The 21417-nt window shown below is 33.9% G+C and overlaps 1 protein-coding gene across 2 annotated transcripts in view; it reads left to right on the plus strand.

The window, feature by feature from the left end:
* The window catches only part of LOC129495399 (kynureninase), a 113841-nt gene that overhangs the window by 68351 nt on the left and 24073 nt on the right, over positions 1-21417 (plus strand). For both annotated transcript variants that reach the window (XM_055302859.1, XM_055302858.1), the window contains 2 exons: positions 3721-3819; positions 4605-4678. In XM_055302859.1, coding sequence (XP_055158834.1) covers positions 3721-3819; positions 4605-4678 — 173 coding nt within the window. The remainder of the gene's footprint in view (positions 1-3720; positions 3820-4604; positions 4679-21417) is intronic.

Below are 21417 nucleotides of genomic sequence, written 5' to 3' on the forward strand. Positions count from 1 at the left end.
GACTACAGGACTTTTAATAATGGGATATGATAGGTTGAAGTTTCATGGTTTCTTCATTGTGCCATTCTTTATAAATAATTGATAATAAAATAAAAATGGTGACTTTTCTAGTCCTTAAGATTTCTAAGTTGAGTTTTAAAAACAGAGAAAGATTGAGTTGTAAATATTTTTTTGCAAAAAATAAATCATTGCCTTTATTAGAAATGTTGGCAAGACCTCAAGGCAGGATTTCAAAATCAGAACCTTTATATGTTTTCCAAATTGAATTTCAATATTAAAATATCTTAAAATACAAACAAATTTGTGAGTGTGTGTGTGTGTGTGTGTGTGTACTGAACCTAAACACTAGTCTGCAAACCCGGGATTGGATAATCTCTAAATCTTGATAGAGATTAATTGTCTTTCTTTTTTATCACTCTTAAAACTTCTGTTAGCATGGAACATCTGTCATATTTTTATGACATGTATTGCTCTTCTTTTTTCCTGTGAGAGACAAAATATGAATCCAACTTCCCTCTCCTCCCAAAAATAAGAATCAGGTATATAATACTGGTAAGAACTTTTCTTCTATGAGATACTAGTTCTGGCCACATTATAATGGGTAAGGTTTCTAATTGACTCTTTAATATATTGAGTTTTCTTTATGAGACTAATGCTATAAGTTTGGGGCCAGCAAATCTTTTCTGTAATGGGCAAGATAGTTATTTTTGATTTTGTGACCCATACAGTCTCTGCTGAAACTACTCAATTTTGCTTGCAGCTGTTGTCATAGACAATATTTAAGCAAATGAGACTAGTTTTGTTTAAGTACAACTTTATTAAAAACTGGTCATAGTTTGCATCCCTTTGTTTAGGGAAAGTACCTATAATAGCAATTTGAGGTTAGTTGTTCTTTTTTTTTTTAAGATTTTACTTATTTATTCTTGAGAGACACAGAAAGAGAGAGAGGCAGAGACACAGGCAGAGGAAGAAGCAGGCTCCACGCAGGGAGCCTGATATGGGACTCGATCCCGGGTCTCCAGGATCAGGCCCTGGGCTGAAGGCCTCACTAAACTGCTGAGCCACCTGGGCTGCCCAGAGGTTAATTATTCTTAAGAGGTGTTAGAACAATCTAAAATAGGTCCCTCTGCAATTATTTACTTCAAAAATTTCAATCAATAGATGTGTTTCTTCAATGTTGCAAGAAATCTAAAGTTTTAAAACTGTAATTATAATTTATGCACTTAGAAAACTAAAGATAGAAGAGCTCACAGGTAAAGCATTTTTGCAGAGTCAACTATCACCCCTATTTAATGATCAGGGATTTTTTTTTTAATTCATGTTTATATGCAAAATTGTCTTAATATGGAATGAATCATTATATTCTTGAAGTAAAATTTGTAACATTTTGATTTACAGAAAAGTAAAGGTTTTGATGATAAACCTTTAAAGTGAAAAGTTACAACTTGGATGTAATTTGGATAATATCATTTATTCCTTCAGGTTGTCCTTGTGGGAACTTGATGGAAACAAAGGATTAGTTTCAAAAACAGTGAATTCTACTAGGCAGACATGCAAAACACTTGGACCGTATGAACAAGTAAATAAAAGAGAATAGAGTCAGACAGTCAAGAGGCTATTAGGATCTCAAGTCAATGTATAGGGAGAACACAGTGTAGGGTCATAAATAGCATCATTTTTATTTGATCATCTTTGTGGCAGCTGATCCAGGCAATACTTAGTTGTAGAGATCCTGCTAGTCTCAACTGAACTCTCTCATGCATCATTGGCCAACTAAAGAGAGATGGAGAGAGTAGCTGATCCAAGCTGAGCTCAGGTGAGGATGCCTTTGATCCACATTTCCTCCATCCTTCATCGGAGCCAGCAGATTGGCTAAGCAGGTCCTTGTCACAGAGATGGCAGAGGGCAAGAGAGCAGGCCTAGTCTAATCACTCGAGTCCTTTAGAGTCTCTACTTGTATTACATGTGCTAACACTCCTTTCGTCAAAATAAGTCACCTGGCTAATCCCAGGGACAGAGAATTGTACCATATTCACAGTGGGAAGAATGGAAAAATTACATGGCAATGGAAATGGGTACAAGGAGAAACAAAGAATGGGAATCATTAAGGCAATTTATCATAGCATGTATTTACTTGAGTTAATTACATTAAATATGGGCATGATGTGGAGTTTAGTGCAAAACTAAAAACTACTATTAACTCCAGCAGGTTAGTAGGATACACAAAAGCAAGGGTTCTCAAAATTTTTGCCAAGGAAAATCTTTTACTCTAAAAAATCATTGAGGACCTCATAGAGGCTTTGATCCTGTGTTTATATTTACTATACTTGTAATTAAAGATGTTTATTTACTTATTCATTCGTTCACTTATTTAGAGCATCAACAAACACATTACATATTAACATAAATCATATGCTGTTAAGGAAACAAAGCTATATTTTCTAAAACAAAAAGAATGTTGTATGTTTGGCAAATCTCTGCATTGTTTGGCTTAATAGAAGACAGCTGGTTTTTCATATCTGCTTTTGTATTCAATCTCTTGTTTTTTTTTTTCTTCATGAAGCATATGAAGAAAATCACTCCTCATGAAGATAGAAAACACAGGAGTAGTTTATTGGCTTTTCAGTTTATTGTGAATATTGTTTGATACAGTATGAATAATTGACAAATTGTGGTATGCAATGTGAAACCAAATTACTGAGCTTTCTATACTTTGTTCTATTAAAATCCATTGTTTAGTTTTGCACTTTGTTTTTTTTTTTTTTTTTGGTTTTGCACTTTGAATAGATCTTTAATCTGTGCTTGATATATAACATCAAACATTGGTTGTTTGAAAAATATTAGTACACATTTTCCAAATATATCTATGTATTTCATTATATACTATTTAAAAAATTATATATTATTACTAAATGTATCAGAAATATCTCTAAATGTTGGGAAATGGCCATACTCATAAAAGCGGGTGCAAATTTGCAAAATCCTAATTGCTCTTGGAAACTTCTTTTTTCATAGGCAACAAATATTGTGGATTGTTTTCCTTGAATTGACAGACTCACTTCATTTATTTTCAAAAGAATGTCAAACACCCAAAGTATGAGTTAACTGTCCTCTTTCAGTTCTTCTTTGATGCAAAAATGGCTCTCTATGCAGTAAAAGTGGTTAGTTCAGCTTGCAACTTAATTTCATGAGTGCATTATTTTGAGGCAACCATCTCACTTAAGAATATGGTCAGATGTCTTTTGCATGCTTCCCACATTAAACTTTAAAAATATGAGAATTCAAGCATTGAGATTTAAAACAAATTTAGCATTTTTACAGCTTTCTCAAGGAGATTCTTAAGTAAAATTGTCTTGTTATTTCCCCCTGTAACTAAATGGTTTTGACCTGCAACGACTGCTGGTGTAATTTGGTGCCACTGCCTTGGATTGCACTAACATGCCAGCAGTTTTCCCATAACTGCTTTTGCATTATCAGTGCAAATGTCAACACAGTGAAGAAGGCAAAGAATGTCTTCATAGTATGAAAATTAATTCAACCTGAAAGGATCCTGGGACTGCCCAGTGTTTTGTGGTTCACACATTGTGAACCACTGCACCAAAGGGTAAATAAACTATATTTATAGTTCAGCAGTTTGTCAGAGATTTTCTCAGAGATATTTATACTTACTATTTCTAATCATTAAGCAAATTCAAAACTTGTTCTCATGTTCTTCCCCAGGGTTGTTTCGTTGGCTTTGATCTAGCACATGCAGTTGGAAATGTTGAACTCCACTTACATGACTGGGGAGTTGATTTTGCCTGCTGGTGCTCCTACAAGGTACAAATTACTTAATATATTTACATCCTTTATCACACATTGACATTGATTCAAGTGAAAAACTGGATCAGTGACCAGTTTTAACTATTGGAGTTACTTTCCTCCATATCTTTCATTACTGCTTTTTCTGATTTTAGTTAATTATAAAGTCATATGATAGAATAGTATAATAATTACTTAAAGTCAGATATTTCCATTTACAATAGAGTATTTATTTCTTGAATTACCTGGCTGCTATAGAAAAGTTGGGAAGTTTGGGGACAAAGTTCTACCCTTAGAACTTAATTCAAATTGATTAGGTTCTTAGTATTTTGTTGCTATATAGTGAAATTTCTTCTTTGTAAAGATAATTCTTATGGAATCAACTTGATATTGTCATTTGAAGACAATTTAATTGACAGAGATCATGAAAATGAAAGCAATTTTATTTTAACTTAGGTGTTTTTAAAATATGATACTTTACTATTATTTAAATATTTTTTATGAATAAGCTTTAAAGTTAGATAGACTTCATTGGAACTGTTATCTATTAGTTGGGGCAAAATCGGGCCAAAAAAGTAGCATGTATTTGGGTATTTAGTCTCAGTTAATAATGCTATGCTTATTTGTTTTTGTTTTTGTTTTTTGTTGAAAAAGGTAATGCAAAATTCTGTTTTATTATAAAAGCTCACATAATCACATATTTGGGACTGGTCAAAAGTTGGTTTCATGACAAAAAAAAGTCAAATGATTTCATTGTTTATTTTTGTCATATGCTCAGACAACTTAATTTATTTTCAATTCAGTATTTAAACTCAGGAGCAGGAGGTCTTGCTGGTGCCTTTGTCCATGAAAAGCACGCCTATAGAATTAAACCTGCGTGAGTACCATCTTCAGATTCTTCTTTGGTGATGAATAAATTAATGTGCATTAATTCTAGATTTACATGAGTTCATTAAGGTGCTAGCCAATAAGGATCTGGATTGATTATAATTATATCACTACTCTATTAACAATGATGTACTTTCTCAGAAAGAAATGCCTTTCAAAAAAAAAAGAAATGCCTTTCAAAGAGTTCAATTGGTTGAACGAGAAATTTAATCACAAAAAGGAAAGCTTCAATGCTAAAAATGAGTCACTGTAATCATGTAGAGCAGATGGTTTAATGTAAAGAGACGACTTATTTTTGTTCAAAAATTAGACTTCAGAAAATTTCAGATTCCTCACATTGATGAATAAATCAAAGGCAACCAGAGCTGTGCCTAATAGAGCCTTAAATGTGGTATGTTATTATTAAAATTACATCTACCTTTAAAGCTAGAAACACTATATGATGGTCTTGTGAAGATTATCTTCTGTCCTCAAAGATTTTATAATCCATGAAAACTGAAGAAGCTGAACACTGAACAACACAGAGTGATTGCATAAAAAGCAATACTTTTCTACTTTATATAACTTTTTCATTTTTTAGAGCAAGTATAAATGCAAATGTGATATATTAACAAATTTATACATTTTTATTTGACTGGGGAACTTGTAAGTTTGTTTTTATCTGGTATGGAGATACAGAAGTAATATTCTGAAAAAGCTCCTTTCATAGTTGTTATATCAGAGTATGTGTGATGAGGAGACTGTCTAGACTCATAATAGGTAATATAATAATGTTTGATTAGTTTTCTGAATCTTCTCAGCCACTGGCTGAGTGGTGTAATCTTTACAAGAATTGAAGCTGAATTAGTAATAAAACTTGGAGCACCTCCCATTTCTGAGATTCTACGCATATAAATCCAAGAAATTTAAGATGATTTTCTACAGTTCATTTAATCATGTCTAAAATTTCTTCAAGATTTTAAAGTTTTAAAATTAAATAGACCATTTTCTTTAGACGGGTATTGGGTTGGGCAGACGTCTTCCACAAATCTACTGTCAGTACATTACATTTCTCCCCGTGTCCCTAGATCTCTGAAAAGAATATAAAGCATTATTATGTTATAGGAATACCACGCATATTTTAAAAGCTCTCTTTTTCATTTTTAGCCAACCCCGCTGACAGTGTTTTACCTAGTGTAATTGTTTTCCATGTAGACAGTACATAAGATATTGCTCGCTTTTGTGTGAAGACTCCCTACTGACCACTTCCCACTCTTCACTTGTTTATATTGTAATAGAGGATCTGATATATTATATCAACCCAAAGACAGGCCAGTGGAGTGGTAGGGGGATATGTAAGTAATCTACACAAATTGTTGAGAATGTAAGCATTAGCCATTAAGCTCTGATCTCACAGCCTATGTTTATTGCACTTGAGACTTCTTTTGTCATTATTTGTCCTTCATGGATGAAGCACAGGAAAGGGTGAAGGGGTTGTCATGAGCTCATGTGTGCTTCATCCTGCAGAATCCCAACATCTTCCAGGACATCGTATGTGTTAAATCCTTGGTCCGGGGAGAAAGACTATATAGCATCACATTACTACTTGATCACTTGCTGGTCTATACCCTGAAGAATGTTCCTTGATCTCTCAGTGTTCTAGCCTTGAAATACAGATAATGGCAGCATCTACCTCAAAGGCAATGATTCTGAGAATAAGATAGGATGGATGGTGCACATAGAGTACTAAGCACAGTGACAGAAGCATCATATGTGGGCCATCCACGTAGGCTGAATGCTGTGTTGCTTCACTGTAGAGTTGTACGTTAACTGGGAGACTTTTGACTCATAGAGATATTTCTGTCAAGGAGGAAACATAACCTCAGAGGTTATGGTTTGGGACCTTGAGGACATTGAACAGTTTAGTATCCACTACCAAGTGCATTTCAGCAGGCCTTTGAGAAACAGGCCATGCAAGTCCCCATTTCTTGAATTCTCTCTTGTACAGCTTTTACCATCTTCCTGGTTCCTCATCAATTGAATTGAGTGAGATCTTTATGGATCTTCATTTCATATTTGTACCAGAGCCGTGCTTTTAACTTTTTTGAAAAATTACATGTTATTATCTGTTGTTGTATTTTAACCATCTGGCTTTGGAGACTGACAGGACTCCAATCAGCTTTGACTCATGAAGCCCCCTTTACAGGAAACACCAGTTGGTGTTGTTTGTTTGCTTGTTGTTAAAGATTCTTTTTATATCATGTCGGAGTGACTGATTCCAATGGTGCCAACTTCTACCCAATAGGGGAACGTAACTACTGTTGATGTAACAAACTGTGAAGTAAACTCTTGCTTTTTTAAAGGGTGACATCTAGTGGCTAAGCCTGTTATTTCAAATAAATAGTATACAAATGGCATTTCTTTTCATGGTCCAGTTTATTCTTTCTTAAGAGTTTTTATATTACACATATTTAAATTAGTTTTTCTTTTATGTTATTTGACTATATGTTTATAGTTCAATAATTGTGTAGTCAAAGCCTTCAATAAGGAAGTAAAACAGGATGAAGGTCAAAGTTAAGATTAGGGGCATTCTAACTGTGTGGTTAAACAGAATGCCTAAATTTTCATCAAGGGTGGGGAAGAAGGGCATTATGGGAGTAAGTGACCCACCAGGTGTAGAGAGTGGTTCCCAGGATATGCAACCCTGCATTCTAAATTTAGTATTCAGTGTGTAACTTTGAAGTATATTTTATATGTTTCCATTGGCAACTGGTATATTATACCTGTACCAAGAATTTCACTTCTTCTTCTTCTCCTTTTTTTTTTTTTTTTTTTTGTTTAAATAGGCATTTTGGCCATTGTTCAAACAGATGACCTAAGACTTTTTCCAGGAAACTTTTGCCAATAAAGAGAAAGAGTACAGGCCATAGTCGATCCACTGCATTAAGCATCATAACTCAAGCTGTTATTCTCAACTAAAATTTGACCTTGTCCTAGTTTATCATCACCTTTTCTCATTCCAGTGTCATCTTCTAAACTTTGTCTGTACCTAAGAATTATTCTAAATTAGAACTGGTTGTGACTAAATGCCATTTGTTGTTGTTGTTTTTCCTTCAGGCCTGACTTCAATTGAGTCTATAAAACCAATAATTATTGGTCTGAGATAAAAAAGGAAATATATTAATTGTAAGCATTTGAAGATCAGAAATGTATCACTAAAAAAATTGCTTGAATACTTTGATTTTTAAAACCTTATAAATGTTGATCTTTCTGGTATACTTTAGATAAATACTTAACTTTTTGATTTTATGGGATTCAAAAATATCTGAAGCTCATGAAATGATTCTTCTATAAGAGCTCATAGACTGTAATTCAACACACCCCCTGACACACACACACACACACACACACACACACACACACACACTCACTTTTATTTTTCTTTTGAGAGACTCTAGGATAAGAGCAGGAGTGGATTATATGAGTTATTATGATTCCTTCTGTCCCTTACTTTTTTACCCCATCCAGTGAAACCATACAAACTAGAAAATTGCTATTTTTCACTTTCCATGCTGGCAAAATAAACTTCCAGATACCCCAATGTATTTGATCCCTTGAAATGCTTTAAATATTTTGAGTGACCAAGAATGAGGCCTGCTGAAAATTTTTATGAAAATGCTAGAATTTCATATCATGTCAATAGATTTCCATAATCAGTTTGAGGTGCTTGATAAAAACCTATAGATAGAGATGTCATTTTTAAGGCCTTATTAAGGGCTTGAATCATTTCCTTTATTGTAATAAGTAATCTCCAGGTTAAAAAGAACCAGCCAAGAAGGCTAGTCAACTTCAATGCATGGCTAGACAAATTTTAGAACTCAGAAATGTAAATTATTATTTTATTTTAATTGGCAACTTAAAGAAGAAGACATGCCAAACAATATTCAGGAAAGTCTAAGGATAAAAAAAGGTCTGAAGAAAATTTAGTAAAACAACTAAAAAATTATAAGCTCATGCCATGCTTGGCCCAACTGTACAATTAATGTTATGTGGGGAGATCATCTAATGCACATTTGTTCCGGGGAATGCTGACTTGATATATTGATTCTCCATACTTTTCCAGGCAATGTTGAAGGATGCCATCATCCAAAGCTTATCTATAATTTAAACCTTGTTTTGGCTTCCTAGTGATCCTTTCAGACTTGTTACTTATCACATCCTTGTCTAGTATCTGCATAAAGTATCCTTGTGAAAGCCTAAAGAATAAGGAAAAGTAAGTCACACCAGCACGGTGTAAGGCTCCAGGTCCTTTACAATGTGATAGACCAATATCAATGGATTTCTCAGACTTTTCACAGGATTTCTAGTTGAAATGTGACTTCCACCTCCCAGGGCATCTGTTCTACCCATTCAGCCTGTTTCTTATGTTCAGTGTTTAGTATTAACATGGATGACTTGTCAGCCACAACTTTTTGACCTCTCACCCATATTAGATACCCTTGGCCATCTCCTTTGTCTTTGAAGTTTCCATTCCACAGCTCTAAGCTTCCAGTGCACCATTTTCTCCTGCTTCTGCTCCAATTTATGTGATGATTCTTCTATATTTTACAAAGTTTACTCTTTCACTTTTTCATTGATTCTCTCAATGCCTCAACCCTTGGTTCCCGAGCCCAGAAATATCTTATCCATAGACATGATTCCAACAATAGATACTTGTAGAGGACACTGATTTGCACTTCCAGCTTTACCACTTCCTTACATTTTAGCCCTTATTTTAATGATCGCCACTTACAAGAGTTTCTGATTACCAAACCATTAAACCAGTTCCTGAAGATAAAGTAGGAAAGCAAAGATTGTAATAATAGGAAATATTCCCGAATGAACTACACATTTTAAACTTAGCCCTTACTGAATACCCTTTCCCAATTAGCATTAGCATCTATCTCTATGAATTATTATAACAAGTCTTGGTCTTTTGCTGATTATAGAATATTAAAAATATCTGATAACACAGTGAAAACATACTGAAAATGGATTGTAAAGTGAAATTTTTCAAGAGATTCAGGATTTCCTGATGCAAGTGATACTGAAGAACTGCTGAATCACAAAATTATGGACAATGAGAATCTGTCAGAGTTAGAACCAAGAACAGATGAAGTAGAGGAAATTAGACATGGTACTTCAAAAGCAAATGACTTGAATATCAGAGATTAAAAGGAAATGATGAATGCTTCAAAAATTTTTATAAAAATGATCATTTCTATGATCATGCTGAAAAAGTTAAATGTAATATGAAAGGGATTGTATTTTACTATCTTAACACTTTTAAAAATACACCAAAAAAATCAATATTTGACTTATTATTTATTCTTTTTAATGATTAGCACGTAATACTAGCCAAATTACAAGTTAATTTTTACATAACTAAATTTACTTTTTAAGAGGATCTCAAATTTAATTTTTTTCCATTAATTACTATAAAAATATGGTTATTGGTTTAAATTGGATTTTATTTTAAATGGACTTTTTCCAATATTCCATTGGTCATCAAATAATGAAGACTTCCAATATACTTATATATCTTTCTAAGCTCAGGAATTAAATATAGTGAAACTTCCATTTTATCTTATTCCAACAAAAGTATCCTTCCTAAGGAACTCATTTCTTTGTCATCTAAAGAGAATGATCCTGAGTCCATTAGGAAGATATGAATAAATATAACCAACACATATTTTTGTGCAAGTAACTTCTACAGATGGAAGTGAATAAAAAAAAAAAGAATAAAAAAGAATTAAAAAAAGGAAGTGAATATAAGATATTGCCTGTGATTTTAATTTATAGTCTTGGGGAGATTATTTTAGTAACTGAATAAATGATTTAAGTGACAGGTAATCCAAGTCAGAATATATGCCACAAGGCAACTTCTTAATAATTGCTAGATGACTTCTCAAACATAGCCATAGAAGCAGTAGAGGGATAAATGTCTTTAACTTGGTGCTTTGGAAAAGCTTGAGCAAGGTGGTGGGGAAATTTACAGTTACAAATCCTCTGCTCAATGGAAGGCTATGTTAACTAAGTGAATAAATTTACTGTTACTTTGAAAGCTGAAATTGTTGCCTATGAGAAGGATTTCACTTGGTTAGTTTCGTAAATTTAAGAAGTATAAAGAAGAAGAAAGAATTACTTAAATGACATTTCTTAAAGGGATATGTCAAGTGATCATTTCCTTCTTATACTTTTTACTAGAATTTTTATGGAATCGGAGTTATTGAATTAACATTTAAAAGTCTGCCTATTATTGTAAAATTGCTCTTTATCCCTATTCTACAATATTTTATAAATTATAAACAGTAGTGAAATCAAGTTTGTTGCACCCTCATACTCATGGAATAGGTAATACCTGTCCTAAGTCCCAGTCCCCAAATCCTCACTGAGAGGATGGCACATCCAAAAATGGCACATTGATTGAAGAAGAAATCTCATCTATGAAATCACGGCATATAACCTAGACCTCTCTTCATTCAGAAACTATTTTATTTTATTTTTTTAAGATTTTATTTATTCATGAGAGACAACAGAGAGAGGGGCAGAGACCTAGGCAGAGGAGAAGCAGGTTTCCCACGGGAAGCCAGATATGGGACTCAATCCAAGGACCCTGGGATCACGACCTGAGCCAAAAGCAGATGCTCAACCACTGAGCCACCCAAGTGCCCCCAGAAACCATTTTAGATTAGTATCTCTAAAAGGATCCCTCATTTTTTTGGCTTGACAATTTTTACTATGCAAAATCATCTAGATGATTTTTCTGCGTTTTGAATTTAAGCTGTGATCATAAAAATAACTTTTATACTCTGAGGTGTGATCATGATTAAAAATAAATTCAGTAAATAATCTGATTTCTTTTCAACTCAGGAGATAAAGTAATCCTGGCTCTTAAAGGAAAGCCAAAATAGTAATTTTCAGTATAAAGAGATATAATAAAGCCATTGTTCCTTGCAAATCACTGCTCTCAGATAATGATGACAATATCATTAATTTGGGAAAATTGGAGTCCTTTGAAATCTCAAAATTTATTTTCTCTTCTAAAATTGCAGTCTCATGTCTCTGAAGATATATGAGGCCAATGAACCTTTCAGACACCAAAAATAAAACTTGTCAAAGAGAATAAACTCTTGTTTTAATCACTTCAATTTTTGCCCCTCAAGTGACCTTTGGAATCTGCAAGGGTTTTTTTTGTTGTCATTGTTGTTTTTTAATATTAGCTATGAAGAACCATTGCTAAACTTTTATCTGATCTTATTGAGAAACAGAGAAACATGTATGTAGCTATCTGGCTCTTGAAGATTGTCAAAGCGGCCACGATACAGTATACCTGCTGTATGGAGCAGCATGGGGACCTTGTTGGTCACATATCAGACCCACTGAGTCCTGGTGCTTCCAAGACTGGGCTGGGCTAACTACAGATGATAAGAACTCTTATAATACATTGTCCAGAACAAAGATCTGAACTCATGCGATCTGTTTTCTTTTTCTTCTTTGTTTATATGTTTTTACTCAGTGCCAAAGGAGAAGATTTGATTGGCAGGAAATGATCCTTTTCTCCAGAGTTGAGGTCCCTCTTTGTCATGACTAGTTCATGTATAGATAGTTCACCTTGCTCCAATCTCTGTCCAATCAGCTTTGGCCCAGATCTCAGAAGATTTGTTACAAGTCTGCTACAAGCCAGGGAAACTTAGCCAGAAAATGTCCCTTTTTCTTTCTTTCTTTCTTTCTTTCTTTCTTTCTTTCTTTCTTTCTTTCTTTCTTAGAGCCTGTGATCCTTCTGAGAATTCATCTTTACACATTCAATACAATTGCTTGAAAACTGATTATAAATTAATTCTAATTTTTTTGAGTACAGCAACACTGTCCATGTGATCTTTCTTTACTTTCATAATCTCCCATGCCCCAAAAAACACTTTTTAAAATTTTGTTGTTGAATACATGTCTTTCTTTACTCTCAGCATAATAGACAAACCATCTTCTAGCATATGGAAGCATTTCTTCTTTGCAAGTTATTCTGAAGGGGGCATGATTTGCAAAATACTGTGAAATTAAATATGCATTTCCATATGCTTCTACAAAGACCAAATATATCCAGGAAAACTAGCTACAGACAATTTAAAAAATCCTTTATGAGTATTTTAATCAACATTGCAACTAGTCCTTTCAAAAGTCCTAAATTCAGAAATCTTCTCTCAGTTTTTATGATTTTAATATCGATAATACCTCCAAAGATTATAAGTTTAAAGTAATATATTTCAATAGTATACTCAATAAAGTATATACAGAGAATTTTCAGAGGATTTATTTGTTAGTAAAGCTTTCACACCAAGAAAATATTGATTTGGCTCTTTTAAGGACACCATATTATTCTGAAACTTCAAGAAATAATTTTCATTAACCAAAATTCATGATATCAGGAAGTGCTTTTTTTATTTTTTAACTACACTTGTCATGTTGTTAGATCACTGGACATACTTGAACTCCTGTTGAATATGTAATGAATATATAACAGAACAAAGTGAAGCACTCTAAAAAAAATTTACAGATGAATGAACAAATGAGAGGAGGAAAAGGAATTGGGTTTTGTGATATCTTCTCATACTATTTTCCAGAGCAGCATTAAGTCAGTAGTCTTAGAATAGTACAGAGCGATTGTGAACAGATGAATATTTTTTAGAAAATAAGATTTGATAGAGATCTTTTTTACTCACTAAGAGCGAGTTGGTAATATTTTACCTAATGTCATGGACATGTCAAGACTTATAATATTGGCAACTGATTGCTGGCATCAAGGGATGAATGTACAATTTATGAACTAAAGCAACCAATTTTGTCAGTTTTTGATATTTTTGTTTGTCGTTAACATCTTTGAATCTTCTGTCACTTAGCTATGCTTTTACTTTTCCTACAAATGTGGTGGTCACCAACTGCCTGGAATTAGATCCTCCTTGCTTTTTCTCTCAGTGTTTTTTTTTTTTTTTTTTTTTTTTTTTTTTTGTTGTTGTTGTTGTTGTTTTAAATCTTTTATTCTACTGCTTTCCCTGGTCCTTATTCCTATGCACTAGCTCCAACTTCCTTCTATGTATCTCAATCACTGTTACTTCTGGTTGCCAATATCTCCTTGAAATATAGCAATCGTGCTTCTATTTATTTCCGTGCCTTCTCATTCTGCAAGGTGGTTTAGCAGCTAACAGTGTTAGTGCACTGCTATGAGGAATGTCCTAAGACTGTGATTGGGAGATTGGGTACCATGCAACCATGTCTAAATCCTACCAAACAGATCTGCCCTGAGGGCAGAGTTTTAGTATATTCAAACCCTTCCTTGTTTGCATTTGGTCATCCATGTTGGATTGATTGGCTAGAAGATACTGCCAGTGGAGGCTGGAAGAAACACTTTGGCTGATGACAGATGAATAGAGCTTGGAACAACCAAAAATGAAAAGCCACAAAAGTCTAATTGTTCATGAAAATAAGTTAGTATCTTCACTGAACATTGTGGAAGAATTTTGACTTATAATTGTATAATGCTTCTACAGTATTTTCACAGTCATTAAATATATATTTATTGAGCATTGTATATATATATGCATATATATTTATGCATTGTATATGTATATATATGTATATTACCTGGAATATATATATATATATATATGTATGTATTGCAATTATATACATATACCAGGCAATTTTTAAAGTGTTTGGGATATATGGCCAAACAAAGCAAAGATCCCTGTCCTCATAGAGCTTGCATTCCATCAAGAGAAGACAAACTATATATAGTATTTCTTGATATACTGTATATATATATATGTATATATATATATATATAATTATATAATATGTTTGAAGTTTCCAATTATGAAAAAAGTCCTATAGATACTTTATGCACGATCCTTGGCAACATGCAGTATTTGAAAGGCATTCAGGAAGGCCCATACTGGGAAAATGAGATGTGGATGAAGAGGTGAAAGAGATGGAGGATGGGTCAGGCAGTTATATGATGAAGAGAGTTCCAAGCAGAGAGAGTATCTTTGCTCTCAGAGATAGATACTCTCAGAGAGAGTATCTTTAAATGATCGTCATTACTGCTGTAAAGACTTTGAGGTGTGAGCAATATGAGCAATATGTTTTGTCCAAGTTTACTATATTAGACGACTCATTCAGTGCCCTTTTAAGAAGAGGAATTGATTACAGAGATTAAAAAAGAACAGAAAAAGTAACAAAAGAAAAAAAAAGGAAAAAGAGAAAAAGTTTTTCAAGGAAAAAAAAAACACATTTCATTTTTCTGCCCACTCAGAACCCTAAGTGCAACTTTTAAGGAATGTGTCTTGAATATTTTGAGGAATAGCAAGAAACCTAGCATGGCTGGAATAGACTGGAGATTAGTAGATGAAATTAGACAGATAAAGGAGTCCATAAAATATAGGCCCTTATAAGGTGATATAAAGACACAGGATTCGTTCCCATTTTGCCAGAAATGTGATATGACATAGCAACTTGCAAAATGACTTCTCTGGTGGCTTTGTTGGGAATAGGCTGTAGGACATACAGGAAGGGTAGGCTTTGGAAGACCATTTGGGGAACCATTTCAGAAAGCAGGCAGGAAGTGGCCACAATTCAATGCAGAAGAGTAATGGAGGAATTGACGAGAACCTGTATGATTAAGGATCTATTATAAAAGATAGGTGGCAGCAGTCTGACGGAGGTCAAGAACAGAAATATATATGTCAATTAAAAGATGTTTGCAATCATACTGATTGCAGTATGATGCATACTGATTGATTTTACTGCTCACTACCTAAAATATGGTCGTGGCTAATTGAATGTAAAAAGCGGAATAGAGTTAAAAGTTATTAGAAAGTTGAAGCAACAGGACAGAGAGAAAAGTTTGGATAGAGGGAAAAGATTAATTTGATGTTTGGGCAAAAGGATGTTAAATCATTAATTAAATGTCATGTAGTTATTTCATTTATCAACCAAAAAAGTATTTCTTGATCTACTGTAGGCAGAACAGTATGCAGTGCATAGGAGATACAGACATGAATGAGCTCCCACTGTCCTTTCTGTGTGAGCAGAAAAAGGAAAGAGAGATGTTGGAGAAACCTTTGTTGAAGAGGTGATATTTGAGCCGACTGGAGAAATTCTCCCAACTGTTATTGAGACCAGAGGGGAACAGGCAATGGTGGGGGGTTCCAGGCAGGGTGGTTTTATAAGCATCCCAGCCAGGGACCAGAAGATGGAGGTCCTTGCATTCCAAGTGAGGAATTTCAATTTTTATATTTGAGATGATGGGAAGCCATTGACTGTTCACATGGAACAAGATTACAAATTCAGGTCTCTTCAGCTCTCCAGGTATTGGTTTCCTCCTGGGAAAAATAAATAATTAGGTCTAGGGGATCGGCTGAGATTTCTTCTGGCCTTTAAACTCTGATTATGAAACAATAAAAATGAAACATCAGAATAAGGTGAACTGCCTCTAGGGATAGTTTAGAAACTAAAACCAGCTTGATGGAAATCTGTGCGTCATCAACTGTATTGATGACTTTAGTGACCTTTTTCCCCCTCTACCTTTTTGTAGTAGGTGGATGCAATAAAGTCCGGACAAATTTGTAACAAATGTTACCATAACTTTCTCATCTTTTTTTCCATTTCTCAAGTATAAAAGAGTACTATATGCATATTTCTTAAAGTTCAGCTGCCAAAATTTTATTATGGAAATTAAGAATATGTAAAAGCTATTTGAATGAATACATTTCTCATTACTTTCTGAATAAAACAATCTTTGTGGAACTTTCTGATTCTGTGAAACATAATTATTTGATGAGAATTTTAGATGATATACTTTCACTTGAAGTTGGGTTTTAGAGGACATTAGGATATGAGATGACAGGCATTCAAACTTTTCCCCAATTGCTATTACAGATTTCTAAGAATAAACAATTATGTTGTACCTCAAAAGCTCTGTGTTTTTTGGCAATACTGTAACAATTTGTCTGATTCAACACAATTTTTGAAGCCATGAAAGCAGTAAGACAAGTATATTGAATTTTTAGCTGTGACCTTGAGTGGGAGAAAGAAAGAGGAAGGGTAAAGACAATGGGAGAGGTAGGGATTGGATGGGGGATAAGGAGAGGGGAAGGAAGGGGAAGTTGGAGAAGAAGATGAGCAAAAGGAAAAGAAAAAAACTTATTGCAGCCAGGTTCATATTCCTAAATACAGACTAAAATTATTAAATATATGGTAATAAATTGTCAAGTTAAAGGACATTATATAAGGAATCTTTTTTATGCAAATGTACTTTCTTAGAACAGATTGTGATCTGATTTCTTTATTTGCTGAACTGCTCCAGTGATGAACTTTGCTTTTCACATAGATTAAGAAAACTGGGAAAAGTTGTTATGTTTTGGTGAGATACGGGATAAGAAGAGGTAGGGGGTTTGCAGAGTAAGTTAAATTAATTCAGTGCATGAAATATGCAGGGATTCATACTGGAATTTCTGCCATTAAAGTCTTGCTAAAGAGATCAAGGAGAGTTGAGTATTTCATTTCATAACTCTTAGCATCCAAAATCATATTCAGTGGATCCCTGGTGGCTTTCTCTTACTAAATTTGAATATCATGCCTCAAAGATGTCTTTATAATAAGCGATGTTTTCCATTTGATAATACTTACTTGAAACTCCTTTTAGGAAATTTATGATGTTCAAAGAACACAAAGCATATTAAAATCTTTACTTTTTATTATTTATCAGATGTCTTCCAACTCCTTTTAAAATTCTGTTAATATCTTCATTCTAAGTAAATGAACTCCCTGCTTGATTATTAATTTTTGGTGGCAAAAGATTCAAATTTCTAGTCCAAGTGAGATGAGACTGCATCTTAATTATTATTGTTCATATTAGGTTTATAGAAATGAATTATGAGCTCGCTGTGATAATTGCTACTTATAAACTAATTTAATAGTTTTTAATTTTACTTCATTAGCTTTAGAATATATCCTTTTTAGAATTCATGTCAAGATTTCATTTAGATTATATTTCTTTTGTATTTCATTTTGCCTTTCTTATGTTCCAAATGGTGGAGTCTTAAAATGAATTTAACTTTCCCTCAGGTTTTTTTGTGATGTATTTTGTGTTAGAATGAATATTTTTTTTAAATCACCATTTCTTTATTTGACTTTAAACAATCCCCATTACATCTGTAAAGACTTCAGGGTGTGAGCAATATGAGCAATCTGATTGTCCAAGTTTACTATATTAGATGCCTCATTTAGTGCCCTTTGAAGAAGAGTAATTGATTATAGAGATTAAAAAAGAACAGAGAGAGTAACAAAAGAAAAAAAAAGGAAAAAGAGAAAAAGAAGAGATTTCAAGAAAAAATTGTATATTTCTGTCAACTCAGAACCCTAAGCGCATCTTTTAAGTAATCTGGGGAATACTGCTTCTATAGAATTTCTGATTCATTTACAAAAAAAAAATCTGCCCCAGGTGATTTTGCATTTGCTTGTGAATATTCTTGATCGTAATAGTCTATATCTACATTTAGGCTTCAACAACCAACACTTGTGTTATTTTAGACTATTTATTGAGAGTCTTGGAACTGCAATATCTTCATCTGTATAGTGAAGATAACATAATATCTAGGTCATTGGATTATTTTAAAGATTAAGCTATTGCTTAGACCACTGGCTCATAATGAAAGCTCAATTAACATATGTTTTTGTTGCTTTCAAAAGTCTTAAACAATTACAAAAAAAGTATTAAATAATTACAAGAGCTTAAATCAGGAAAAATACATTCATTCCTCAGTTAAACTTGTTAGACTGTTTTTACAAGACCTTTACAAAACTGAGAAACCAGTTACCTGGATTCACATTGTTCACATTGTGCAGTTGGAAGATAATATGGGGAAAATACTTACTTTTTTTTCTTTTGTCATCTTATTTATATTAACAATTTTTTCAAAAGTTTAATCTAGTTAGTAGGATAAGAGTTATAGTAGATAGGCTTTTATAATAAAAACATCATTGATGTTGTTTTTCATGAAAATATTCAGAATAACCTGAAAAATGCCAGACATTAAGGAGGAAATCTCAATACTCTTTTACTTCACAAGGGGGTTATGGGTAAAAGTAAGTTTTAATAAGATAAAAATGTCATTCTCTTGTTATAATATCCCATTTAAATGATTAAGTTTCTTTTTATCAAGTGAAAGTGTAGAGCAATTAATTTTAGGCAATTGCAATCATTTCCCAAAGAAATAGCATTTAGAATTTAATTAAGATTGAAGATAGATACCCCCCATGATTAAGAGAACATGTAATTATTAATAATTTATATCAGAATAAAGATGCAAAAGAAGAAAAGCATAACATGAAAAATCTGTGATAGTTTGAAACTATTCACAACTACTGGCTCCAGGACTTTGAAGCACATACAACATGGAATGGCTCCTTCGGCCATTTTTTTTTATGGCTACATGGCACAAAACTAAGAGAGTTTGTATTTATGATTTGTTGAGTTGTTTTCATGAATATCTTCATCAAGTAATTGCTCTAATCACTGAGTGTAATGACCTACTGTCACATCCAGCTACCAGACTGTAGTGCCATCTTATGTAGAAAGTTATATTATCTCCTTCCTCTGGTGTACTCTAACCCCACTTACTGCTAACTGCTGGGGAGTTATGGTTTAAATAGCCTCCATGAAGAGCTATTATTTTCATTTTTCTTTTTCTCTTACTCTCCTTTCTTTCTTTTAATAATACCAAAATTCATGTTGATGAGGCAGAGCTTACCTTCCTGAGCCTGCAGTTTCATTTCTTTCAATCCACTCAATATCTCACTCCTAATGTGATATGTCAGCAACTCTGTCTTCCTTAAGCTGTTGGTTAATATCAAACACCTAGGTGCCAGTCGATTTCCCTTCTGTCTTTCCTCCCACCTCGTTATGTCCCCTGGATGCTTGCTTATCAGTGAAGACTCACAGGTCTACCCAGAGTTACAAGGGAAGAGGTGACACAAAGGCATGAACACCAAGAGGCGGGGATGGGGGAAACCGCCCACTGTTTTGTTGAATTAATAACTATTTAATTAGTTCCTACCCCCCAGCCACACCCAATAGACTTTCAACTAAACTCTGTGGACAGGACCACTTCTGTTCTAACTCACTGTATTCTCTCTAATCTGTAGCTTCTAGCGAAGTGTCTCATTAACTACATCTGAAGCATTAATGAATGAAATATAGAGAAACTTGCCTCCCTCCTCTCCAGAGGGGGTGCTCCTACAGGGGCAGGGATGGGCAGTGGAGCTGGTGGGGGAATGCCGAAAAAAAATGAAAATAGATAGATAGACTAGCCTCAAAAAGAAAAGTAATTTAATTAGAACCAAAAACAATAGAAACAAACTCACTAATAACAAGTGTCAACTTTAACTTCCAATAAGCCATTTACTTTACCTACATCTTTTTTTTTATCTCCTGCTCTTCCATTCAGCTTCCAGAGGCTGAGCATCTCAGCTTCTACTTGCTTATCAGCTTGTGAAGGTACTGGCTCTGAACTCTGTTTTTCAACTTCCTTCCTTTAAAAAAAAAAAAGATTTTATTCATTTATTCATGAGAGACATAGGCAAAGGGAGAAGCAAGCTCCCTGCCAGGAGCCTGATGCAGGACCCCATCCCAGGACCCCTGGATCATACCCTGAGCGGAAGGTTGATGCTCAACCACTGAGCCACTGAGGTGTCCCTCATCTTCCTTCTAATGAGCCATCTCAACCACAGCTTCTTGTTTTGGGTCAGTGTTCCTACTTGTATACTGAGCGGGATATGGGCTTAGTTATGTGCCTTTAGATAATCACCCAACCTCTGTAAACCTTAATTTTCTCAAATCTAAAAGGGTGGAAATAATACCTACCTGAGTGTTATTGTAAAGATTAAGTGAAATGACATGAAACTATCTTGCCCATATCCCAGCAAACATGTCTTGGTTTTGGTCCTTTTTTCCTTGGCAGCTTGCTGTGCAAAGCTTTGCTAAAACATGCTTTTTGAATAAGATTTCCTATTGCCATAAGAACCAATAATTTGACTAACTATACCACTCTTAAATGTACTATAGGATTATATAACTTCCACCCAGAAGTGATGTGGATGGAGTGGCGGAGGGTGGTGAATAGTGAACAATTAGAATCTCCAATGGGGTGTAGGGGCTGGTTCCCTTCAGACTAAGCCCTTGGATAGTAAAATATAATTTCTTCAGTAAATAAATGCAAAAGACGTTTATCATCATCAAATAATGAGATAGACAACTTAGAAACAATCATAATACCATATTTGTACTTTTTTAGATAGGAAGTTAAAGTACTTGTTTTAGATTCAGTAAATACAGCGTAAAATATGATGTCTTGACCTCAGTTATGGAATCAGTTCAGAATTTTTTTTTCCAAGAAGAACACATTTTTCCTTTCATGTAGTCACTTGTTTCTTTCACATTTAGATTATGAACATATCATCAGTACTTTCAAGCACGAGCTATTATTCCTCCTGTGATACCATGTTCACACACAAGGTCTTTGATGTTTCTGTCAGATATTGCCAGCAACCATCATAACTCATGCTCTTGAATTTTTAATATTACTCCGCAAACAGAAATGACAAATACTTCGTCCTTTAGCAAACACACAAGAATGAAAGAAAAGTTCCTAAATAGGA

This window comes from Nyctereutes procyonoides, unplaced genomic scaffold (genome assembly GCF_905146905.1).
Source record: "Nyctereutes procyonoides isolate TBG_1078 unplaced genomic scaffold, NYPRO_anot_genome, whole genome shotgun sequence".
Taxonomy (NCBI): Eukaryota; Metazoa; Chordata; class Mammalia; order Carnivora; family Canidae; genus Nyctereutes; species Nyctereutes procyonoides.